At 40.6% G+C, this 27,477-nt stretch overlaps 1 protein-coding gene across 1 annotated transcript in view; it reads right to left on the bottom strand.

Annotated features, from left to right (window-relative positions):
• Positions 1-27,477, bottom strand: part of LOC126272547 (RING finger protein 10-like) — a 104,527-nt gene that overhangs the window by 74,840 nt on the left and 2,210 nt on the right. The window contains exon 2 of the mRNA XM_049975470.1: positions 2,670-2,842. Within this exon, the coding sequence (XP_049831427.1) occupies positions 2,670-2,842 (173 nt within the window). The remainder of the gene's footprint in view (positions 1-2,669; positions 2,843-27,477) is intronic.

Genomic DNA, 27,477 nt, shown 5'->3' on the forward strand with positions numbered 1-27,477 from the left:
TGTTCTCATGACCTCTCACAATTTTGTTTCCTGGAGGCAGAGAAAAATGGACGTTGCAATTAGAGAGCAACCGTAAATCCTCTTTGCTTGATCAAAGGCCACGAACATTCAATTGAAGGAGAGGCATTACGAGGAAAGGGGAGGAGGGAAAAAATGAAAGGAGTGGAACCTAGGTGGCGGCTCAGTGCCAGCCTTCAAAGACGCACTGCTACAAGGCAGAGAGGCTGGAGGATCCTGCTCCATGATATCCACAGGCATTCTCTCTCTGTTGATCTGCAGAGTTCAGGGCAGAAAAACGCCCGGCAGTGCGCACCAGTGACCTGGAGAAAGGCAGGACGAGGGTATCACATGGCAACACCATCAAAGAGAATCTAGAAGTCGGTGAAGGAGAAGACCCTTTGCCTTTGACTTCTTGACCCTTTCCGGTTGGCAGAGGAAGGTGCAGATGTTGGTTGGCTGAAGGGACGTAGGGAGTCTTCAGGGAATATTCCTTCCGTCCTTTCCAACCTGTCAGTTGTGTAGAAGGTGATCTCGCCCTGTGAGGCAGAAGTTTGGTGGCGTGTTGCTCATTTGGCTGAGGTCATCATCACTCTCGAGTATGGTTCTAATTGTGACACTGGTAGCAGCGCATCGGGTTCGAAATGCATGGCCGGACGGTGCTAATTTCATAGCCTGCTTTTAGCTTGGAAAGAAGAACCACTAACAAAGGTGAGAAAAAAGTGCATGTGGGCACTAAGGATACATCTACCTTTTTTATCACTCGATGGATGGCCAGAGGCATGAGGCCTGATCAGAGGTACAATTGACTTTCTGCCTCGGTCAGATCGTTGAGCAGCCTAGTGTAAATAACACCACGGGAAGAATTTAGAGTTCTATGGGTCTCGACACAAACAGGATAGCTGTAGAGAAGCAAAGCTGCAAGTAGTAGTTGTGCTTGAGAATCGCAAGTAGTCTTCAAAAGCAAACTGCCATTGCATAAACGAGAGCAGGATTTCACAGGGTAAGCAATTGCATCAACACCTTTCTGTGTAAGATACGGATTTACCGTTGCAAAGGACTGACCTCCTGTACATGAAACCATGAGGAACCGTGGTGCAGCTGGGAGTGTCTTTAAACAAGGAGCTTCATTCGTTTTATGTTTGGTAGACATGGACTGCGAAGGGAATGGTGGCTCATTGCAAGAAAATCCCCATGGTTGCCAGCATCTCTGATGATGTGCTCATTTCTCTTTAGGTGACTGTTCATACCTTAGGTCACACTTCCTGAACACCTGACAGAGGGACCAATCAGCAATTTGGGAAGGTAATAGCTCAGGCAATCAGCCCTCCCTGGGCCTGGCCTGTATCAGGGGGTACATGCTAACCACACCTTTTGTCCCAGAGCTGAAAATTACAAATTACCCAGTCACCTGTTGGGCCGACCTTCAGGAGTGCACAGGGAAGAGGAAGAAGAAGAAGAAGAAGAAGAAGAAGAAGAAGAAGAAAAGAGGAGCTTAAAATGCCAAAGCAGGGGAAGGACAGAATGTGAACAAAGAAAGGAAAAAAGGAATGAAAACAAGTGGCGAGACTGCTCTTATGTCATCTACTGAAAATGCGGAACACCTTCCCAAAAACACCCCAGACATGTTTCCCAAGATACAGAAAGAGCAAGAGAAGAGACATGCAGCATGGAAGGAAAAAGATGCTGCAAAGGCTCGGGCCTCGTGGTGGCCAAGAACGAACCTGCCAAAGTGCAGCGAGCCTCCTTTGAGGACTGACGTGTGTTGGACACCCTGCCTGCCATTACTGAGCCATCTACAGGTTGCTGTTCATGTCAGCACCTATGATGTCTGTTGCTTAGGTTCTGAACCCATCCGCAGTTCTCATGGCAGCTGGCAGAATTGATTATGACTTCTGGCCTTACTCACAGGGTGTGAATGAGAAGTGAAGAACGGAATGAATGAATGGAAAATTCTGTGATCAAAAGAGAGGCTGACGTGTATCTGAATTTGGTGGAGATGGATGTTACAGTAAATCTGATGAGATAATAGTCAGTAGCAACAATTATAGTAATATAGTGACAGTAATACAGATAATTTTGTTTCAGCAGAAGTAGGTGGAGCTATCTGTGAAGGCGGTGTAGCAGCTGTCTTGTTAGCTGGAAATGAATTTAACGGTGTATCGGTGGAATATGTGAAGGTATCTTAAGTGGCATAGCAGTAGTCTCATCAACTGGAGATGAATTTAATGATGCTTTGGCAGAAATGTGCGATTTATTGTTAAACTGCTACGTAAAGTTGCCAGGAGAACTCCCTGAATATGTGGTAATTCGGAAAAAAAATCCTGTCTTGAATGTGTTAAAACACTTTGTAATCTTAGAGAATTTCAATTTTTAAAATTTTGGCGTAGCCTTTGTTGAATTTAAGTAGACTGTTGTATTGCTTCATGGCATCAGGAAATTAACTGCTAGGGGCGACACACTGTGTATACAATTCAGTTTAATTGGAACCCAAACAGCACACAACAAAATCTGTGCTTTACAACTGACATCAAAATATTGTGTAAAAAAATAAAATATAATAAAATAAAGAATGACAAATTGACTCCAAACCCGGAAACTTTTAAACCAACAGTTACTGTCTTGGAAATTATAAACAAATTTCTCCAAATAAGAGAAAATTCAAAACAAACCTTGGTATCCTCCTTTCCACCACTGTAATACTGACCCCGTGGTTTTGGTCTTTTGTCAATAGATTTACATTTTTGTGGGACAGGTTTCCGACTTGTTTCATATCTGGTATTACTTGAGGTTGCCTGCTCTCTTCGTCGAACTGTTTTTTGAAACTGTTTGTTGCTGCTGACATCTGGAGAAATAAAAATACATTTTTAGATAAAAAATATCTTTACAAATGGAAAGGCAAAACTGCTCTAACTACTGTAAAGTTTTTACATAGCTCTAGTGTAGTGTGTAGCAAGAAAGTGACAGTATAGTGTCCTAAAAATATTTCTTAATTTTTACTTTCAATAATAAACAAATACTGTAGAAAATGTATTAACAGTTGAAACTTATCTGGTGCAGCAGTGATTTTGGGAACTTTTCCTTTATTTATTTTAGTTTTTGAGTGAATAAAGGACTAGCCAGGCCTACAAAAATCTACACCTTAAGCGAGGAATGGAGACCAACAGGGAAGTAACCTATTACAAAGCAATATACAAAAGCATCACGACTAATGGTGCAATTAGCACCCTGTATCATACATAGATCACCCGATCCCGACATTAAGAGGTAACAATGGGTACTGTGGAAACAATCAAATAAGTCACTGATGCACACCACCAGGTGTACCTACTGTTTATGTGCTAACACTAAATTGTTTTTAATGACAGTTCTGCTCGTTATCAAAATAAAGGCTTTCCTGAATTCAGTTTCACAGCATGTGGTGGGGTGACGCGCAATGCTCAGGAACAGTGTGTCATGTTATATTCCCGCCAATTAACTCTTCAAGTCAAACAAAAGTTTTTAGAGTCCAAAAGCGTGTAATACGTATTATTTGTGGAGTAAATTCATGGACATCTTGTAGAAACATCTTCATAGAACTGGGTATACTAACTACTGCCTCTCAGTATATTTACTCCTTAATGAAATTTGTCCTAAATAATATATCTCTTTTTCCAACAAACAGCTCAGTTCATACATACAATACCAGGAACAAAAATGATCTGCACAAGGACTTAAAATCAGTTACTTTAGTTCAAAAAGGGATCCACTACTCAGGAACACTCATCTTAAGTAATTTGCCAGCAAACGTAAAAAATTTTGTTACAAATAAACATCAGTTTAAGAGAAGCCTGAAAGGCTTACTAGTGGCCAACTCCTCCTACTCCATTGATGAATTTTTTAACAGAAACAAATGATGTATTATTAAAAACAAAGATTCCAAGACTTACCAAGCGGGAAAGTGCCGGTATACAGGCACAATAAATAAAACACACAAACACACACAAAATTTCTAGCTTTCACAACCGACAGTTGCTTCTTCAGGAAAGAGGGAAGGAGAGGGAAAGACTAAAGGATGTGGGTTTTAAGGGAGAGGGTAAGGAGTCATTCCAATCCCGGGAGCAGAAAGACTTACCTTAGGGGGAAAAAAGGATAGGTAGGTACACACACACACACACACACACCCATACATATACAGACACAAGCTTGTGTCTGTATATGTGTGTGTGTGTGTGTGTGTGTGTGTGTGTGTGTGTGTGTGTGTGTGTGTGTGTGTTTGCGCACGAGTATATACCTATCCTTTTTTCCCCCTAAGGTAAGTCTTTCCGCTCCCGGGATTGGAATGGCTCCGTACCCTCTCCCTTAAAACCCACATCCTTTCATCTTTCCTTCTCCTTCCCTCTTTCCTGACGAAGCAACCGTTGGTTGCGAAAGCTAGTAATTTTGTGTGTGTGTGTGTGTGTGTGTGTGTGTGTGTGTGTGTGTGTGTGTGTGTGTGTGTGTGTGTGTTATTTTATTGTGCCTCTCTACCGGCGCTTTCCCGCTTGGTAAGTCTTGGAATCTTTGTTTTTAATATATTTTTCCCATATGGAAGTTTCTTTCTATTTTATTTATTCTACTCCATTGACAAATTTTTTAATAGAAACAAATGATGTATATATATTCATACTATTAGTATTGTTATTTCAGCTTCGAAGAAGAGATAACTACATGTTTCACATCCACGAAGATCTCCTCAGCACGGATCTATGGAACGAAAAACAAATCTAATCTAATCTCAAGACTCATGCCCGTCTTCTGTTGGTAATATATGCTTCAGGGCACACACATAATATTTAGTATTGAATTTTAGGCAACTTTGGGTAAGGTGAGAGTATTTAGTCAATGTAGTGCTAATTATGGGTGAAACAGCAAATGTGACAAGCAGTATACTAAGATGCAACAGTTTTAGTGCTTCGAGAATTTCCATGTAAATTATAGAACCACTTGACCTTCCTCCATCTCGAACCCATAATATTATAAATAGAAGAGTGTGAGAGACGAATCCAACCTATTGTGCATTGCATGTTTGTGTGTGCAGGTCTAAAAAGTCATGAGCTAAATGTGGGTGCGGCGGCCGAACGGTGGCTGCCAAGTAACTGCTGTACGATCCATAGAGTTTCAGTGTATGTGTAGAGAAGATCCTGTGCTATTCTTTGCTGGTTTAGTAACTGTGATGATTGGTAAGGACAAATGAAGAAATGAGATTAGACTTAAGTAATTCATGTGTTGGACTTGCCAGAAGCAAGACATGTTGATAAATTACGGGTGGTTGTTAAGCCAATACACTTATGAATGTTAATTTTATGCGCTTATAAAGCTTGAAATATGAGCGAAATACGAGAAGACGGAGATATTTACATGTGAAATGCGAGAATGTTATTCTGAATAATCCAATACATCGTTAATTGGTGAAAAGCAAGTTTGTATATTACTCCATCCACACGTTCTATCATAAAAAAAATGTTAGAGCGTGGCGACCAGTGAAAAGGACTAAAAAACAAAAACTGGAATTTTGAAAAGAAATCTAAGCAGAAGTTATGAAGTGTTGCCATAGCAAACAGATATAACAAGATGAGAGAACTGTTTCGTTTAATTGGATCAAGTCCAAACATCAAATGGAAGAGTTTGTGGATGCAACAAATGGGAAGACATAAGTAAGTAATAACGTTAAAAGAATGGAAAGAAGACCCTGACGTATTAGACTAAGAAGAGACATGACGAGAATAATTCAACTATAGAAGATCCAGTGGGGGAAGTCTACAGTTCTCGCACACATCGCGGTGGCGCGGACACGGAAACAACATCCAGTGACACCGGCACCAGTTGCGGTTCACTGGAGCTGACCTGCTTCCACAGCTGGCTACCGACATCAACACCGATGTCTGATGCCACAGGCTTGCTGTTCACTTGTGCTCACTTGGGGTCACACACAAAGTGTAGCTTCAAATGCTCAAATTGCGACTAAGTGAAAAACTAGATGCCCAGAGTGCAGCTTCAACTGGTGCAGGTCTTATTACATTCGACACCACACTGGGAGACCTGTGAACCAGATGGGGATGAAACGATGAAGACAACACAACAACCAGTCCCTGAGCGGAGAAAATCCCCGACCCAGCCAGGAAGCGAACCCGGGCCTCTTAGGACAGCAGTCCGTCACGCTGACCATTCAGCTATCGGGGCACACACCGAATGTGGTGTTACCTAGGGAAGTGGTGATTGTTATGCAACAGGAAAAAATGTCCGAACAAATGTGAAGAGAATTATTGGTCTTCACTTGCTCAAGTGAAGTTAATATCAGATCCATGGGATCCAAGCGGGGTCACATCCATCCCCCAGGGACATTAATCCTCTTTGTTAACTGATGGAGTGTTGTTTTCGGTGTTTCTTCTGTAATAAAATTTTCCTGCACAGATTTCCCTTCAAATCTTAAACTATTCTTTAATCTATTCCTAAAATCTTAAGCTATCCTATAATGTTAGCACTTATAAGACTATAAGATAAAGATTGGTTTAAAGGAATCACAGATAAACAGTGATGTCTAGATGAAATAAACGGAATAAAAAAATTATGTCTGTGTAAAATATAATATAATGTGACGAACTTAACAACTGTTGGCACAATAGTAAATAATTTTTTTATTTTGTATAGAATGTTTTACACCTTTTGAGAGATGTGATTTAGACAGGTATACAGTAGCGAGCGCGGGCGCGCGCACGCACGCACACACGCACGCACGCACACACACACACACGCACACACACACACACGCACACACACACACACGCACACACACACACACACACACACACACACACACACACATACACACTTGTAAAGGCAAAGTGTTTGGGCAGAGATGTCAGTCGAGGCGGAAGTACAGAGGCAAAGAAGTTGGTGAAAGACAGGTGAGGTATGAGTGGCGGCAACTTGAAATTAGCAGAAGTTGAGGCTTGGATATAGAGAAGCGAGGATATACTGAAGGGCAAGTTCCCATCTCCGGAGTTCTGACAGGTTGGTGTTAGTGGGAAGTATCCAGATAACCCAGACGGTGTAACACTATGCCAAGATGTGCTGGCCATGCACCAAGGCATGTTTAGCCACAGGGTGATCCTCATTACCAACAAACACTGTCTGCCTGTGTCCATTCATGCGAATGGACAGTTTGTTGCTGGTCATTCCCACATAGAAAGCGTCACAGTGTAGGCAGGTCAGTTGGTAAATCACGTGGGTGCTTTCACACGTGGCTCTCCCTTTGATCGTGTACACCTCCCGGGTTACAGGACTGGAGTAGGTGGTGGTGGTGGGAGGGTGCATAGGACAGGTTTTACACCGGGGGCGGTTGCAAGGGTAGGAGCCAGAGGGTAGGGGAGGTGGTTTGGGGATTTCATAGGGATGAACCAAGAGGTTACGAAGATTAGGTGGATGGCGGAAAGACACTCTTGGTGGAGTGGGGAGGATTTCATGAAGGATGGATCTCATTTCGGGGGCAGGACTTTTAGGAAGTCGTATCCCTGCTGGAGAGCCACATTCGGAGTCTGATCCAGTCCCAGGAAGTATCCTGTCACAAGTGGGGCACTTTTGGGGTTCTTCTGTGAGAGGTTCTGGGTTTGAGGGGATGAGGAAGTGGCTCTGGTTATTTTCTTCTGTACCAGGTCGGGAGGGTAGTTGCGGGATGCGAAAGCTGTTTCCAGGTTGTTGGTGTAATGGTTAAAGGATTCCCGACTGGAGCAGATTCGTTTGCCATGAAGACCTAGGCTGTAGGGAAGGGACCGTTTGATGTGGAAGGGGTGGCAGCTGTCACAATGTAGGTACTGTTGCTTGTTGGTGGTTTGATGTGGACAGATGTGTGAAGCTGGACATTGGACAAATGGAGGTCGACATCAAGGAAAGTGGCATGGGTTTTGGAGTAGGACCAGGTGAATCTGATGGAACTAAAGGAGTTGAGGTTGGAGAGGAAATTCTGGAGTTCTTCTTCACTGTGAGACCAGATCATGAAGATGTCATCAATAAATCTGTACCAAACTTTGGGTTGGCAGGCCTGGGTAACCAAAGAAGGCGTCCTCTAAGCGACCCATGAATAGGCTGGCGTACGAGGGGGCCATCCTGGTACCCATGGCTGCTCCCTTTAATTGTTGGTATGTCTGGCCTTCAAAAGTGAAGAAGTTGTGGATCAGGATGAAGCTGACTAAGGTAATGAGGAAAGAGGATTTAGGTAGAGTGGCAGGTGATCGGCGTGAAAGGAAGTGCCCCATCGCAGCGAGGCTCTGGACGTGCGGGATATTTGTGTATAAGGAAGTGGCATCAATGGTAACAAGGATGTTTTCCGGGGTTAACAGATTGGGTAAGGATTCAAGGCGTTCGGTAAAGTGGTTGGTGTCTTTGATGAAGGATGGGAGACTGCATGTAATTGGTTGAAGATGTTGATCTACGTAAGCAGAGATACATTCTGTGGGGGCTTGGTAACCAGCTACAATGGGGCTGCCAGGATGATTGGGTTTGTGAATTTTAGGAAGAAGGTAGGCCCCCTACAAAAACTTGCCCCATTGTAGCACAACCCAATCATCCCAGCCGCCCCATTGTAGCTGGTTGCCAAGCACCCACAGAACGTGTCTCTGCCTACGTAGATCAACACCTTCAACCCATTACATGCAGTCTCCCATCCTTCATCAAAGACACCAACCACTTCCTCGAATGCCTGGAATCCTTACCCATTCTGTTACCCCGGAAACCATCCATGTTACCATTGATGCCACTTCCCTATACACAAATATCCCACACGTCCAGCGCCTCAATGCAATGGAGCACTTCCTTTCACGCCGATCACCTGCCACCCTACCTAAAACCTCTTTCCTCATTACCTTAGCCAGCTTCATCCTGATCCGCAACTTCTTCACTTTTGAAGGCCAGACATACCAACAATTAAAGGGAGCAGCCATGGGTACCAGGATGGCCCTCTCGTACGCCAGCCTATTCATGGGTCGCTTAGAGGACGCCTTCTTGGTTACCCAGGCCTGCTAACCCAAACTATGGTACAGATTATCTGGACTCACAGTGAAGAAGAACTCCAGAATTTCCTCTCCAACCTCAGAGTCACCTGGTCCTACTCCAAAACCCACACTACTTTCCTTGACGTCGGCCTCCATCTGTCCAATGGCTAGCTTCACACATCCGTCCACATCAAACCCACCAACAAGCAACAGTACCTCCATTGTGACAGCTGCCACCCATTCCAGATCTAACGGTCCCTTCCCTACAGCCTACGTCTTCATGGCAAACGAATCTGCTCCAGTCCAGAATCCTTTAACCATTACACCAACAACCTGGAAACAGCTTTCGCATCCTGCAACTACCCTCCCGACCTGGTACAGAAGCAAATAACCAGAGCCACTTCCTCATCCCCTCAAACCCAGAACCTCCCACAGAAGAACCACAAAGTGCCCCACTTGTGACAGGATACTTTCCGGGACTGGACCAGACTCCGAATGTGGCTCTCCAGCAAGGATATGACTTCCTAAAATCCTGCCCCGAAATGAGATCCATCCCTCATGAAGTCCTCCCCACTCCACCAAGAGTGTCTTTCCACCGTCCACCTAACCTTCGTAACCTCTTAGTTCATCCCTATGAAATTCCAAAACCACCTCCCCACCCCCTTGGCTCCTATCATTGTAACTGCCCCCAGTGTAAAACCTGTCCCATGCACCCTCCCACCACCACCTACTCCAGTCCTGTAACCAGGAAGGTGTACACGATCAAAGGCAGAGCCACATGTGAAAGCACCCACGTGATTTACCAACTGACCTGCATACACTGTGAAGTTTTCTATGTGGGAATGACCAGCAACAAACTGTCCGTTCGCATGAATGGACACAGGCAGACAGTGTTTGTTGGCAATGAAGTTCACCCTGTGGCTAAACATGCCTTGGTGCATGGCCAGCACATCTTGGCATAGTGTTACACCGTCTGGGTTATCTGGATACTTCCCATTAACACCAACCTGTCAGAACTCCGGAGATGGGAACTTGCCCTTCAGTATATCCTCGCATCTCGATATCCGCCAGGCCTCAATCTCCGCTAATTTCAAGTTGCAGCCACTCATATCTCACCTGTCTTTCACCAACTTCTTTGCCTCTGTACTTCCGCCTCGACTGACATCTCTGCCCAAACTCTTTGCCTTTACAAGTGTGTGTGTGTGTGTGTGTGTGTGTGTGTGTGTGTGTGTGTGTGTGTGTGTGTGTGTGTGTGTGTGTGTGCGCGGGCGGGCGCAAGCGAGTATACCTATCCTTTTTTCCCCCCCCCCCAGGTTAAGCCTTTCTGCTCCCGGGATTGGAATTAGTCCTTACCCTCTCCCTTTAAACCCACATCCTTTCATCTTTCCCTCTCCTTCCCTCTTTACTGACGAAGCAACCGCCGGTTGCGAAAGCTCAAATTTTGTGTGTATGTTAGTGTGTATCGACCTGCCAGCACTTTTGTTTGGTAAGTCACATCATCTTTGTTTTTAGATATATTTTTCCCACGTGGAATGTTTCCCTGACACACACAAAACGAAGATTCCATATCGCATACGTCGTAAGTACAGAATAACTATGATGATCTTACAATGAGTATACATAAGCAGAAAGCATGAGTAATGGAAGAGCACGCAAGCCAGATTGGAGTTAATTGTGATGCTTATTTAAGAGAAGTCAGTGTAGCGAATACTTAGAACTGATGAATAGTAGGATAGTGCGACTTTAACAAATTAGGTAGAGATAGTATCTACTATCAGTTGAATAATGTGTAAGCATATTATCCAATAAGATTATACGGGGCGTTCAAAAAGTCTCTCCGCAGCGCCATATGATTGTTCGCCTGCCTGGGTTACTTCCCTTTACGTGTACTCTCCCAACATTCCACTGTTTCGTTTATCTCAGGAAGAGTCAGTGGTATTGTTGCTGTGTGTCGTTACTTGTTGACGTGAACGTTTAAGTTTAGTTCCTTTGTTCATCTGTTTCATTTGTGTCACTGTTAAAATGTTAACCACTGAAGAACATGTGTTTTTGGTCCAACAATTGTTCAAAGCTGGTGGTAAATACACAGTTTCAGTTCGTCAAACATTTAATTCAATTTTCCCGGAGACAACACTCCCACATCGCAATACCGTGAGAGAATTGATTAACAATTTTCGAATTACGGTTTCAGTAGTTGTCCTAGTGTTTTGTTTGAGGATAAACTACTCAAAATTTCTGGTAAAATGTCCATGAGCCCTATCAAGTCAGTAAGAAAACTCATCCAGGAAATCAATGTTAGTGTTGGAATGGCCCACACAGCTGTAAGGAAAAAATTAGAACATTTCCCATACAAAGCGACAGTCGTGCAAAAACTAAAAAATACTGATTATGGCAAGAGACTGCATTATTGTCAATGGTTCAAAAATTCTGTTCAACAAAATGGAAAAGACGTTCTTAATGAAATGTTTTTAACTGATAAGTCGTTGGCCTTCCTCCGCCTCGAACACAAGATATTTTAAATAGAAGTATGTGAGAGACGAATCTGACCTATTGTGCATTGCATGTTTGTGTGTGCAGGTTTGAAAACAGTCACAACCTTAATGTGGGTGCAGCGGCTGACAAGTACCTACTGTACGATCCATAGAGTTTCAGTGCACGTGTAGAGAAGAGCCTGTGCTATTCTTTGCTGGTTTAGTGACTGATGGTTGTTATGGACAAGTGAGATTAGACATAAGTAATTTATGTGTTGGACTTGCTAGAAGCAAGACATGTTCATATATTATGTGGTTGTTAAACCAACACTATTGTAACTGTTTTTAATAGAGTCTTAACAGGAGTTGAATCGGTTGATTTGCAAACTTACAAATATTTATGAGAAATGGTGAATTTGTTCTTTGTGGAAGTTGAAATATACCAATGCTAAACTAAAAGTATTGTGCCAGTATCCACTTATTTCATGAGTGGGGGGGGGGGGGGGGGGGGGGGGGGGGGGAGAGTCCTATAAATTCCCTTGATCAGCTTTATTCTTTGGAGTAGAAGCTTTTTTTGAGATCGACGTGGCCAACTATCCCGAGAAGAACATAGGCTGGGCATTCCAGTAAGTCAACTGATGTGAGAGAGGTGTGAATTTTGCAATCCAACTTCACATTGATTCTTGTCATCTAAAGTGTTAGACAGTGATAGCTTTATCTAGAAGTAGTTAGAAGCAGATATAATGAGCGTAAGTGCACTCCTCCAATGCTGCCAGTTACCAGGGTAGGCAATGGCTAGAGCAAGAAGCTTGGGACAGACACCGAAAGCACACTGGCGACACTGAAAAATGTTCTCCTCCTCTTCCTCTGCTCAGAATGCATCATACAGCCACCTTCTTATCTACTCACCACTATAATCTGTTACTGACCTATTGCCTTTACTGATTATTTATGCAGACTTAATGTTTTGTATCAATCTTGGTGCACAAGTCATGGAAATTGCTCGAAAATCTTCAAATCTTTCAACAGCCCAAATGTCTTATCAATCTTACCTGCAGATGAACTGAGAAGTGCTTCAATACACAGCGTTACTTTATTTTTTAACAGCTTTTACCTATTATAAAATCATCACCAAGCTCTCAGACTTATCAATAGAGTTCGTTGTTGACCTCTTCAAGTCTTTATTACTTTTGTTGCACAACACACATGTGCACCTGCATAACTATGAGAAGAACTGTATGTTGTTTGTTTATTACTGAGTGCTGGAGTGGTTAGCTTTGGCTGTTCTGCAAAATGTGCTTTAAAAATAGCAAATAATTTTGGTATATTTTTAAAATAGGTCTCAAGGTTGAAAACCAAAACTAATGTACCATATAGGAGAACTGTTTGGTTGTGTGTTCAGAATACTTTTCTTCCTGTTATTGTGAAAGAACTATTCATTTAATGTGGATGGACTTGCACCATATCATCTGAGTTTAGTATAGTCCATATTAATGATAAACTTTGTGTTGTGGAATGCATAGATTGAACAAAATTTGCTCACACTCCATAAAAGCAAATAAGGCTATGAGGCGTGATAAAAAAGTAGGGAATTTCTTTTCTTTAAAGAGTCTTTATTAATGAGCATCAACTTTGTCCCTTTCAAAGTAATCCCCCACCCCCTCAGACATACCACATTTGTGCCATCACTTTTTGTTCAGCTCCTTCAGCGATTCTGTTTCATCTCATCAATGGTGGCAAAACGACATCCTTTCGCGGTTCTCTTCAGCCTCAGCAAGAGAAAGAAGTCACAGGGGACGACGTCCAGCGAATGTGTTGGCTGAGGCAACATAACCGTTTTGTTTTTTTATCAAAAAACAATCTGTTTGTACCAAAAAATCAGGAGCACGCATTAAGGTGTGAGCAGATACATTGTTGTGATGCAATTTCCACAAGTGTTTTCGACACCATTCTGGTCATTTTATTCAGATGGCTTCACGCAAATGGCACATAACTTCTAGGTAGTATTCCTTATCGGTCGTACGACTAAGGCAGCAAGACTTTATGCACTATCCCTTTGCAATCAAAGAAAATAGTGAGAAGAACTTCGTATGTGATCAAACTTGGTGAATTTTGTTTTGTGTCTTGGCTATTCAGGTAGTTTGGGATGACTGGGCCTTGGTTTCAATGTCATACTCCTAAATCCATGTTGCATCACCCATTATAGTCTTCAGAAGTTCTGGGCAGTTGACTTCATTCAGCAGTTCCTGAGCTATGTCTATGTGAAGTCATTTTTGGTCAAAATTCAACAATTCTGGAACAAACTTTGGTGCTACACTTTTCATGGCCAAAACGTGTGAAAAATTTGCTTGGCGAGAACTGTCTGATATGTTGACATCAGTAACCTTTCTGATCGTGATACGGTACATTTCCAAGACCATTTACTTTACTTCTACCACTAGGGTGTCAGCAATTGATGTGTTAATTTGGGCATCCAGAATGGTCGTCACCTTCAATGGCCACTCTACCCTCTTTGAAAAGTAAACTCTTGTCGTAACCATAACAGATTAGTAAAAAGGCAGTCAACATTTCAAGTATGGTACTGCACTTTATTTCATTTTTCAAACAAAATTATTTAATGTAAATTCTTTGATCCATCTTTACCAAAAGTTAAAATTCACCAAGCACTCTTAACCTTTTCAACTGTGAAAAAACAAACAAAATACACAAAACAACAGAAAATGCAAATGTACTTTATAAACTTGTGTAAAAAAAAGATAAAAACTGAAAACTATGTGTGAAGTCCATAAAATTAAATTTCCATTAATTTTTTATCACACTTTGTATTTATTTGGCTACATGCAAGCCAATTACAGATCTTTAGCTGAAGGACTATTTTTAGTCAACAATTCCTTGACCATATAGAAGTCATAACGGAGAAGTAATATTTAAAATATTCATTTAAGAAAATTCATTTTTGTAAGCAGACTGTCAAAGAGTTTAGCAGCAGTGTACTATGGTCTTTTGCACGATGAATACTTTCTGCTGAAATAGAGGTACTCAAAAAAATTGTCCCCTGCTTGAAATATGAAATTATTATGACCCAGTTTCATGTTGAATATTGTGTTGCATTTCAGTTTCTTATAAATTTTTAACCCCATGAATTCTAGTGTCTGGGCTTAAGAGTTAAACAGTACTTAGGAAGATTAAAATTCTCTCTGCAATGAGAGTTCTAATGAAAAATGTTACGTACTGATTGATATGTCTTCAATGTTTGCAATTCTTGTATCAAAAGTATCTGAAACTGCATGTTTCGGCAGTGCTAAGTGGTAACAAAAGTGAACTGCAGTGACATTACTTCTACAAAGGTTTACAGACAGCTAAAAAAGTTAAGTCAAGAAAACCATCATTTACTATTTTATCCTATTGCTGTTTCTTTGCTTGCTATGGCAACAATAAAATGGTAAATCATTAAAACAGAACATGAACAATGGGTCAATGAACGAACCTTTTGTAATGATCAATTTAGTATTTCTGAATGTAGATGTGTTAACACTATAAATTTGTTCCAGCACGTAGTGTACATTTCTGTACTTTTTATTACATAGTGATCAAGTCAAACTTGTACTGAATTACAATAGTCAATTAAAACTTCTCACTTACAGAATGCTATAATGACAATTCTTCAATAACTTTCCAGAAATCTTAGCTATTGTTCAATTAAAATTATTTGATAGTTAATGTTTATCACTTCCTGCTAGAGTTGCCACATCAGTTACTGTCAACAGCTGTTATAGACATTGGTTACAGGTGACACACAAGCATGGTGGGTCAGTTCATTAATGCTGTTAATGCGTAATGCAGAGGAATTTTGGAAGTGGGCACCAGAAAGGATGACAGAAAAATGAGATGCTCTGTCAACAGCTGATTTTACGTGACCAGCCACTGAATTTTGGCAGAAGTAGTCTGTAATGTGCGTGAGAAAATGACAGTGAACAATCTGCGACAGGACTAAAACCACGATTAAACCTTACCTCTACAAGCAAACAGATTTCAATTTCAGTGCTACAAAACAAACTAATTTCTCGCTATCAATAATTGGTTGCCTGAAACTACCCTTCAACTGGCTACATGAACTGCTGCATTACAAACCAATGAGCAATTCTGGTTGGCACTTGGTTGTCGGTTACACATGATACAGTCAGACTACAAATGAAAAAGATTGTTGAGAAGGAAAATATGAGCAAATAAAATCATCAACCTATTTACACGGGGCTCCCAAAACCGGACTTTGTGAACTAATTTCCCAACACCACTTCTGGGTGGTCATGTAAACACTTCGAAATCAATTCTAGAAATCTCCTTCAGATTGCCAGTTTTACAATTCCGCAATCAATTTTCAATTCCATGTAAATGCAACCAGTTTTGAAACATACCTGGGCTGCCAGGTTTTGTCTTTTTCTTTAAAATTTTCAGCTAATATGGACAGGGTGATTTCCTGTACAGTGAAGTATAAATATAAATATTAGACTGAAGCTGTTTACAGCTTGTCTATGTGAAGAGAAATAGCAATTGTACTGACAAACTGTAACAGCTGTTTTTCAGGCACCATATTTAAATGGGCTAGCAAATCCACTTCAAACCTTTACATGTAAACATGACAAAAGAACAGTTTTCCGAAATTCAGCTTTTGTCTTTCAGAAGACGTGTCGCATGTAAATGTAGTGAGTGAAAGTGACGCGGTAAAGAATTAAAAACTAAAAAAATTACATTTAAATCAGTCAACTGAATAAAAATAATAAGGTGTTTTGATTAGATTTAGAAATAAAAAAAATCTCTGTAATTTACGTACTTCATAAAATTCAAACCTATGACCTTCTACACTATATAGGTTAACATGCTAACCACCATGCTACAACAGTGCTGTGTACAGTTCTCACATTCATAACGCAAGTATCCCAGTAGCAACCATGAACTGCAGCTCTAAAAAATTCGGCTTCACCTGATGTAGAGCAAAACTTATCTAATGGAAGTCAATCTCTGATTATAATAGCTGTATATGTGACATTGTATTGCGCCAAGCGCGGAAGGGTCTGGTAGTGACAAACTAGAGAAGGGGGGGGGGGGGGGGGAGAGAGGCAGATGTAAACATACCACGAGCTCAGATGACAAGCCACTGCTAGGCAAAGGAGGCCAGGCAGAAAGGTGTAAGGAGAGTACAGATGGGATAAGAAAGTAAATTGAGATTAAATGAGGGAGAGGAAACTGCATCTAACAAAGCACTGAAGTACCGAAGCCGAACAAGATCCCTGAAGTGGATGGCACTCCCTTGGAATTATCAAGATCCTTATGAAAACCAACTATGACAGAAGTATTCAAAGAATAGTTAATAGGGCACCTGAATCATCCTTATGTGAGTCACTGAAGATGGACGAACATGTCCTCTGTTCCACAATATGCAGTGCACTGTGAATATTCCATGCATGTGTCAAAATCATGTTGACATAAGAACCACACACTAACCGGCTACAGCGCCCTCGCTTGTGGAACTATGAAAAGAGCCGTCCTCTGCATTAATGCTCGCCATGGCTGTTGGCACATACGGTTTTGTTTGGTTTGGGCAACTCATAGTGAAAAGAGGATTCCACACATTATGCAGCTGGTAGCAACTGTCGCGGTTCATCAGATTTTCCACCATGCATATTTGCACAGATTCTTTAATAATGGAGTCCCAAAAAGATGTTGCTGTGGCCAAAATAATTGTTTTATCATACTCCATTATCCAATGGAGATGCAACTTTTGGCAATAAAAAACTTGGTTGGAGCAAAATGCAGTGCAGCATTGATGTTATCCAGTCTTTTTCCATAAAGCCCGTAGTGCACTTGTTCTGCCCTATATAAGTCATAACACACTGGCACAGTTTATTTGTATATTCCAGCCTTTGTAATAACAAACTGTCCTTCACTGATGGAAGTGCTTAGTGTTTAACACCCAGTTGACGATGAGGTTATAGACTGAACACTAGCTCAGATTAAGGAAAGACGGGGAAGGAAATATGCCGTGCTCTTTCGAAAGGACCATCACGGCATTTGTCTGAAGTGATATAGGGAGATCACAGAAAACCTAAATCAGGATGGCCGGACCTGTGTTCCTGAATGCAGCTCTAGTGCCCTTCACTGATACCAATAAATCAATAACCTCAGATCATGAGTAGAAAACCATTTTCACCTGAAAATTTTGGAGGATTCTTGCTATTTTAAATGACATATTACTAACAACAAGAAGAAAAGCGAGAGATTTGGCTGGCTTGCTCTCTTCTTTGTCCACTTCCTGGTTCTTGGCTTTAACTGATCCTGACTGTTAATCTTTCAGGTACAGTATCTATTTTTCTTGAACACTGTCTTTAGGTTAGCAAGCTCTTTAGATAAAATATCTGCACCTGAGACTGTGTGAGCTCTCTGTACAAGATTTTTAAGCACACTTATTGTTTGCAATGAGTGATGACCACTATGATTGTAGATGTGTGGACTTATGATAAACTGAATGTCCCACAGAGCCACCATCCTTCGGTCTAATCGTATCATCCAAGAAAGGCACACAACCTGCTTTCTTTAATTTCACAGTGAACTGAATGTTCTTATGGATGGAGTTTAGGTGGTGTAAAAATTGCATTAGTTTCTCCTGGAGCCATCATCTACATACCTCAAAAATACAATTGGTTAAGGGGTTGCTGATTCAAGCACACTCTCTACAAAGTTCACCATAAAAAGGTTGACCATCAGGGGAGACAGAAAGCAACCCATGGTGACACCCTCCAGTCTGCTCAAAATATTCATGGTTGAACACAAAATAGGTAGAGGAATGTGTGAGCCGAAGTGACATAGAGATGTGCATCTGCAACTTATTACTCATTAGTATCGAAGAATTGGTGAGAGGGATCTTTGTAAAAAGAGACGCTAGGAGGGGGGGGGGAAGTTCTCAACTACTTAAATTGAGAGTTTCCTATATAAGTTAAGCATTTACCCACCAGTGGAGGAAGCGAGACATTTGGCTAAATCATATTTGGCGGCTTTCATGTTGCTTGCTATTAACTGTAAAGGAAGACATGGTGTGCAACCAGGTGGCCTTAACCCCTTGATGATCACTGTATGGCTTTCCTAAAGCACATAAATAAAGCCTAGCTTTACAGCCAGTGGTAAGCAAAATTGGTGTCCCTAAACGATGCACCCAAGAACCCTGTTTTCTTCCTAAGGCTTTTGGGGGGGGGGGGGGCAAATACATCATGTACAAAACTCTGCCAATTGTATCCCCACACTGAGGCTCTCCATCTAAGTAGCTCTGGCTATTTGGTCTCCTTTGATGTAGCATCTCTTTTTTATCTCTTGCAGATTCTTTTGCGCCAATTGGTAGTAAGTTTGAAATGGACATCACTACTTCAAATCGGCACGCATTTCCCTCAATCTGTTCTATGTTGACTATGTTGAACCGTGAATATTTTGAGTGGACTGACATCACCACCATGTGTGGCCCTCTGTTCCAACTGGTGGATAACCTTATTATGCAGGACTTCCGAGCAGAGAGCACTTGAGCCAGCAGCTATTAAACCAAGTATATTTTGGAGATATTAGTCCATTCAACATAGAAAAACTAAGAGAAAAAATTGTGTATTCGCAAACTTTTGTACAGTGGTAGGAGGATGTGCTACAAACAACATACTAAAAAATCCTGACTGATAGGGTCTGAACAAATGGGTTGAGAGGTGTGGTGTGTGTGTGTGTGTGTGTGTGTGTGTGTGTGTGTGTGTGTAGGGGGGGGTTAAAGGTAAACTACATTACATTTCATACAAAACTTTCCTTTTTGTTTTTTCTCTAGAAAAAAAAAAACGGTTTCTGTGCTGCAGAAATGGAAAAATTCAGATTATTAAAAATATTGTTTTAATGGTATAAAATTGATGCTTTTTCTATAACTGAAGTGGGTTGAAAACAAACATTAGATGTGTGTACCATTTTCAAGTTATCAAATGAGTACTTTTTCAGTTGTTAGGTGAGCTATTATGTAAAAAATCTCTACGGCTGGAGCAATAATCTTTCCACCACAATGAAGAGCCTGCCCCTCAAGTGTTACATGCTATGGATACATATTCGACAATGTCGATTTCATAGTCCCCACTATCATAGTCGGTAATACTTTTCACAATAGGAGGCACATCAAATGCATCAACCAAGCCTCAGCTCTCCCAGAGACTTCTATTGCCTCCCTCTGGGACAGAAGCAGATAACCTATTTGCAAAGGAACTTCAGATGTTTCAATGCAAGTCACACATCACTCTACAGCAGGTCTTTAACACTATCAGTCTCATTCCATCGTTTGCACCCACCTTAGAAGCTATACTGTAGATGTGGCAAGTGGCTCCACTCAGTACAGCCTACTCTACCAATGCCAGCAGTTCTTGAATGGAAGAGATTTATGTAGTGTACCACTAACACAATTAATGGTGAGAGAAGTACCATTAACTTTCTGGTTATTCTTTAAGTCACCACCAAATGACAAACCAATTATACGGTTTAACAATATGCAATATGTTGTCAACGACAGACAGTAGCACAGTGCCACACTTCCGAATCCAATTCCTTTTCCAGCAACACTACACACATCACTAACATCATAAATTACACACTTCTGAGCCACTGTTTACAGGAATGTATTTTACATAAAAGCTGACTTAACAACTGCAAAATGGCTAAATGCAAAATGGCTAAGCAGAGATGGCTAGAGGACAAATCTAAGGATGTAGAGGCTTATCTCACTAGGGGTAAGATAGATGCTGCCTACAGGAAAATTAAAGAGACCTTTGGAGATAAGAGAACCACTTGTATGAATATCAAGAGCTCAGATGGAAACCCAGTTCTAAGCAAAGAAGGGAAAGCAGAATAGTGGAAGGAGTATATAGAGGGTCTATACAAGGGCAATGTACTTGAGGACAATATTATGGAAATGGAAGAGAATGTAGATGAAGATGAAATGGGAGATACGATACTGCGTGAAGAGCTTGACAGAGCACTGAAAGACCTGAGACGAAACAAGGCCCCCGGAGTAGACAACATTTCATTGGAACTACTGACGGCCTTGGGGAGAGCCAGTCCTGACAAAACTCTACCATCTGGTGAGCAAGATGTATGAAACAGGCGAAATACCCTCAGACTTCAAGAAGAATATAATAATTCCAATCCCAAAGAAAGCAGGTGTTGACAGATGTGAAAATTACCAAACTATCAGTTTAATAAGTCACAGCTGCAAAATACTAACGCGAATTCTTTACAGACGAATGGAAAAACTAGTAGAAGCCGACCTCAGGGAAGATCAGTTTGGATTCCGTAGGAATATTGGAACACAAGAGGCAATACTGACCCTACGACTTATCTTAGAAGCTAGATTATGGAAAGGCAAACCTATGTTTCTAGCATTTGTAGACTTAGAGAAAGCTTTTGACAATGTTGATTAGAATACTGTTTTTCAAATTCTGAAGGTAGCAGGGGTAAAATACAGGGAGCGAAAGGCTATTTACAATTTGTACAGAAACCAGATGGCAATTATAAGAGTCGAGGGACATGAAAAGGGAGCAGTGGTCGGGAAGGGAGTAAGATAGGGTTGCAGTCTCTCCCCGATGTTATTCAATCTGTATATTGAGCAAGCAGTGAAGGAAAGAAAAGAAAAATTCGGAGTAGGTATTAAAATCCATGGAGAATAAATAAAAATGTTGAGGTTCGCCGATGACATCGTAATTCTGTAAGAGACAGCAAAGGACTTGGAAGAGCAGTTGAACGGAATGGATAGTGTCTTGTAAAGAGGACATAAGATGAATATCAACAAAAGCAAAACGAGGATAATGGAATGTAGTCGAATAAAGTCGGGTGATGCTGAGGGAATTAGATTAGAAAATGAGACAATTAAAGTAGTAAAGGAGTTTTTCTATTTGGGGAGCAAAATAACTGATGATGGTCGAAGTAGAGAGGATATAAAATGTAGACAGGCAATGGAAGAAAAGCGTTTCTGAAAGAGAGAGATTTGTTAACATCTAGTATAGATTTAAGTGTCGTTTTTTCTGAAAGTATTTGTATGGAGTGTAGCCATGTATGGAAGTGAAACATGGACGATAACTAGTTTGGACAAGAAGAGAATAGAAGCTTTTTAAATGTGGTGCTACAGAAGAATGCTGAAGATTAGATGGGTAGATCACATAACTAATGAGGAAGTATTGAAAAGGATTGGAGAGAAGAGAAGTTTGTGGCACAACTTGACCAGAAGAAGGGATCGGTTGGTAGGACATATTCTGAGACATCAAGGGATCACCAATTTAGTATTAGAGGGCAGCGTGGAGGGTAAAAATCGTAGAGGGAGACCAAGAGATGAATACGCTAAGCAGATTCAGAAGGATGTACGTTGCATTAGGTACTGGGAGATGAAGAAGCTTGCGCAAGATAGAGTAGCATGGAGAGCTGCATCAAACCAGTCTCAGGACTGAAGACCACAACAACAAAACAACAAATCAGATTAAGTCTTTCAAACTTTTTCTTTGCATCTTGATTAGACAAGCAGTCAAGTCTTACTCTCTTGAATTTTCTTCTTCCTCTTGAGCACTAAGCATTGTGGTGACCAATGAGGGTATAGTTCCAGATAGTTAACAAATTGAGGGCATTGGTCACAAGGACTGCCTTCATGGGATGTGCCCAACAGCCTCATTAGAACAGAGGGTGGATGTGTGTCCGAACCTCTGGCACCTAAAATATCTCATAGGAGGAGGAAAATTAGACCTGACATCACACCTAAAAACCATAACCTTAAACTTCCAGGCAAAATTTTGCTGTTGGAAGGCCAGGATAAAAGCTCCACTGCCCATTCTATTATCTTTGGGTCCCTTCTTGATGCAGTAAACAAACTAGACACCACACCAGCCACACTAGATTAGTATGCAGCTCTTCATCATCCTGAATTCCATCGAACTTGTTATGAGAAATAGTTTCTGGTATATCTCCTATCTTTACACAGCCCTGAAGTGCTCATGATTGATTGGCACACGACTGGTCAACAAAGAGCCATTCCTCATTTTTTTCCGCCCAAACCAATCTTCAATATTTTCAATGGAAAACAGTGGCTATCAGTTCGGGAACAAACCAAGAACTTGGCAAATTTTACACTTCTATTTCTCATTGAATGGCTCTCATCTTGAGACATGTTCATAGACTGAAATGCCACGTGACTGTAAACCTATGCATTAAAATCACTGTTCCTGACTGATAAGATGGCTGTGCTGACATGGCCACTGTTAAGTTTGATCCGTTTCATTGCAGATCACCTGCCATTCACTCTGATCACAGGCCCTCCCTGTGGGCACCACACTGCAAAGGCAAAGGCTACCTGGCACACCAGCCATAGCACGGAGTGCGAATACCCAGAAGCTGACAGGCACCTACTCCTTGACTGACACTTTAAGGTTACAGCTCAGATACCGGCAGTGCGATCCCTGTGTTATCAGGGGGCTGCCACTGAGAGGGTGTGTGACAACCCCACAATAACAAACCTGCTGCTATGCTGGATTCTGGGTGCAGAGGTAGATCCATTTGATTGTTAGGTGTAAAAGGTAACAGTGCACAGTTTATGTGCCACAGTAAGGTGTTCTTCCCTAAATGGCACACACTTCTGTAAAATTTGGAACATGAAGGTTAAACCCAACTTGGGGACCAGAATTTACTAGGTGTACCGGTATGAAATGAGCTTTTTTTGTGTGAAAATGAAACACTAATTTTGGACTGAAAAGTAAAAACCATTTTATTCAAAGTACTGACCATTGTTTTCTATGCATTTTGACCACCTTTTTGCCAATTTGTGGACACCACGCCAATAGAAATGTTCGTCGTTTGAAGCAAACCAATCAGACACCCAAGTTTCGACTTCTTCGTAGGAATCTAAGTGTTCCTCAGCCAATGCGTGTCCCATTGATGAAAACAAATGGTAGTCGAAAGGGGCCAAGTCTGGTGAATACGGCGGGTGGGGTGACAGCTCCTAGCCAAGTGTTTTGATTGTATCCTGAACCAGTTTTGCTTTGTGTGCAGGTGCACTGTCGTGTAAGAAAATTACTTTGCCAAGTCTTCTGGCCCATTCTGGTCTTTTTTTGATCAATGCATAGTTCAAATTGATCATCTGTTGTCTGTAGCAATTAGTATTCACAGTTTCACCGGGTTTTAGAAGCTCATGATACACCACACCTTTCTGATCACACCGAACATAGAGCATTGTCTTTTTACCGAATCGATCTGGTTTTGCAGCCGATGTTGATGGTTGTCACAGGTTAAACCACGATTTTGCCCATTTCGGATTCTTAAAATATATCCTATTTTCATTGCCAGTAACAATTCGATGCAAAATTAACTTTCTTCCATGTCTTTGAAGCAAAATATGACAAGTGGTTTTTCGGTTTTCCATCTGCCTTTCATTCAATTCATGTGGCACCCATTTTCTACACTTATGGATCTTTCCTATGGTCAGAAATTGTTGTGCAACATTTAACATTGCTGCCATTTGCTTCTGACTCAAAGTATCATCTTCATCCAATATGGCTTGCAATTCGGCGTCTTCGAACTATTTGGTGGTCTTCCACATTCTTCATTTCTTATATCAAAATCTTTATTTCTGAACCGTTGAAACCATCTTTTGCCTGTTGCTTCTGATAGAGCATGATCACCATATGCCTCGACAAGCATTCGATGGGACTCTGCAGCACTTTTTATCAAATGAAAACGAAAAATTAATGCTTTCTGCAAATCATCACTTCCTGGTACAAAATTCGACATTGTTAACACGATGAAAACATATGATGATGTTTGTTTCATGGCTTGACGTATACTAAATATCTTTCACAGATGTCATACCAATAAATAAATAAATAAATAAATTAAGGCCCGTTCACAACAAATGTTCCCTATCGACACATTTGCATCTTAACACTCACTCTATACCGGTACACCTGGTGAAGGTAATAACATGACCAAATAAAAATACTACTATCAGTTGTCTTGAGGCAGGCAAGGAAGTACTGCAGGTCTATTTTGGTGCCCAACACTGCAGGGGAGTGAGAGGCTATAAATTATCTGTAGTAAGGATAATAAGAACGACATTAGATTTTGAAACCACACCACTTTAATACGCTATATTCTGTTTCCTTGCATTTTAGACTACTGTGCAACATCACACGTGTCTCACTTTCCTTAGCTCTGTCAGCTCACCACTAAATTCTCACCTTTCAACCTAACCTAGACCTCGCACTGCACTACAGGATACCATATCTTAGGTTCTGGACACCACATCTTAGGTTTAATAATCACATTCGTTAGCTTCACCAACTTACAAGATGTTATCGTCCCATCCAAACTGAACATCAGGGTATACTATGTATCAGTCTTACCACACCATAAATTCCATCCGAGACAAAAATCATTTAAAATTTATTTAATGCCCATACTGAAAAAGTGGTGTGTGAAACAGTTGGAAGTGGTTAGAGCACAAAATGACAGGATGGCCATTAGCACTACACAAGTGATTCCTATTGTATCATCAAAACCAAGAGGTGTATTTCAGATTAAATGTTTGATAAATTTTTCAACTTAAAAGGTGCAAATGTACTACATATATGCCAAGGTGTCTAGAGGTTCCCACATGACCATCACGGACTGCGATGAAATTATGTATGAACATCTGTATATGTTCCAAATGAACATTGGTAAAGTTTTACAATCACTAAATATATACTTCCAGAGATGTAATCATTTGTTTAACCACAAAGTGCAGCTGTCAACAAAGCACCCATGACTTTTCAGCAACTCAGAGTAATATCTCCGGCGATATTTTCTTGAACCAAACAAAACTAGGCCGTCTTCTACATTTTGCACTATTTAAAAAAAAAACACAGCAATTTTTGTATGGATAACATGAAGCAAAGTCAGACAAAAAATAAAAAATAGGAGGGGGGGGGCAGGGGAGGGAGCGGAATTAGTGGAGTTTTGCAATTTATATTTCCAGAAGTAATTGCTGGATAAACGTGTAACTTGGCATGTAGTGCCTTAACACTACAAGGTCTTGAAACATAAAAATTCATTCTCCTATCACTGCTTTCGAATAGTTTACAAATGAAGTGCAAAGATAGATTTTTTTAAGCTATTTTTGGACAACTTTTACACAAAAGGAGTTTTCTGCAATCTCCTTTAAACTATAGTCATTAGAAAGAAAATGTTCTATACAAACTAAAAATATTTCGTTTTGTAATGTGAGTGTATAAGCTCTAGAAACAATAAGGTGGAGGTGTGTTAAAAATGGGTCCATATTCTACTCGTACTCAAATTAAAAGTGGCATCTTTTATTATGTTCTACAACTCTCTGGGGAAGGCAATGCCAAACTTCAGAAAGGAAGCCTCTTATCACAATGCAGCGTGTCAAATTTCATTGTTCCATGTTATAACTGGGGAATAAACCTAGTTATAAATCCCACAATTTAACACATCGTATATATTTTGGTGAACTTTATAACAATCTTTCTGACTGTTTTTGAAATGACTTCACTTAACAGATAATTATTAATTTGTCATTTTATTGTGTAATGCTGTTGGTGTGCTAGTTTAATTCCAGTTTAAGGTATAGTGTACCTTTTGTTAGCATAATCTGCCTTTTATGTGGAACATTACTGTACTGATAAATATGTTGCTATGGTCCATGGTAATTTAAAAACTGCTGGTTTCTTTTGAAGTGGGGAAAACGAGCATCTCCATTATCAGATAGGCCTCGGGTGATAGCTGTGAAACAGCAGCCAAAATCTGTTTCTGCATCACGTTCCCAAACCTGGTATTTTCATTACACACGATCTCAAGCCCAATGATATACTTCTGTAAGTGTCTGAGGTCAAAATAAGAAGAGGTCTCCTTCCACCAAGACCATGATCAGTTCAAGATCTTAATTTTTACAGGTTTCAGTAATTTACTGTAGAATGTCTTGAGGCAAACTATACTGTCGGCCACAAGCTGTCACCGATGGGACTGTTAGGGAAGAAATTTTGGTGAGACAAAACCCAAAAAAATTACACTTCTCAAACATGACTACTTCAAATTATTAGAGCGTCAAGAAAGAGAAAACTATTCTTTTTATTAGATTACTTATTCCATTTCATTTTCTATCAAATTTTTTTTTGTAGAGCTGAATCATAAAAAATCCACAAATTTAAGTGTTAAAGTCTTTTCAGAAAAATTATATTGAAAGTGTAGCCTTGTACACAAGTGATATATGGACAATAAGAAAGTGAAATATGGATAATAAGATGACAAGAAGAGACTGGAATCTTTTAAAATGTGATGCTACAGAAGAATGCTTAAGATTAATTGGGGAAAGCAAATAACTAATGAAGAGTCACTGTACCAAATTATAGAAGAAACTAATTGATGACACAGGTTGTCTGAAGAAAAATTAAATTAGGGGCAAGGTTGATGCACACAATACATCTAAGCCGAAGCCTTTACAGGACTGGGTAATCTAAAAATGTCAATGAGCAAAGGACAGTATATTTTTAAAACACAAGATAGACTCAACGAAAGTAAAAAAAAATTGCTCTCTCTCTCTCTCTCTCTCTCTCTAATAGTACTCAAGAACAATTAATACTAAAAGAAGTTTTACTATACAGACCAAATGGAAGAAGACGCACTGGAAAACAAGGAAACATTGGTAACAGTTTTCTTGCGATCAGAAAAGGCGAACACACACTCCTACAGGGAGGGGGGGGGGGGGGGGGAGCAGAATGATGATTTGAATCCATTTGTGGATTTGAGTGAACAAAAGCTGACAAATTCAAAATTATGCTAAGTACATCATCAGTCGCAATCTGTACTTACACTTTAAAAACAATGAGAGCAAGTTCGTCTTTTCATCTGGTGTGTTATAATTCATTATATTAAGGGACAAGAGTGAGTTGCAGCTCCCAGAAGTG

The sequence above is a fragment of the Schistocerca gregaria genome, chromosome 1, assembly GCF_023897955.1.
Source record: "Schistocerca gregaria isolate iqSchGreg1 chromosome 1, iqSchGreg1.2, whole genome shotgun sequence".
Lineage (NCBI taxonomy): Eukaryota > Metazoa > Arthropoda > Insecta > Orthoptera > Acrididae > Schistocerca > Schistocerca gregaria.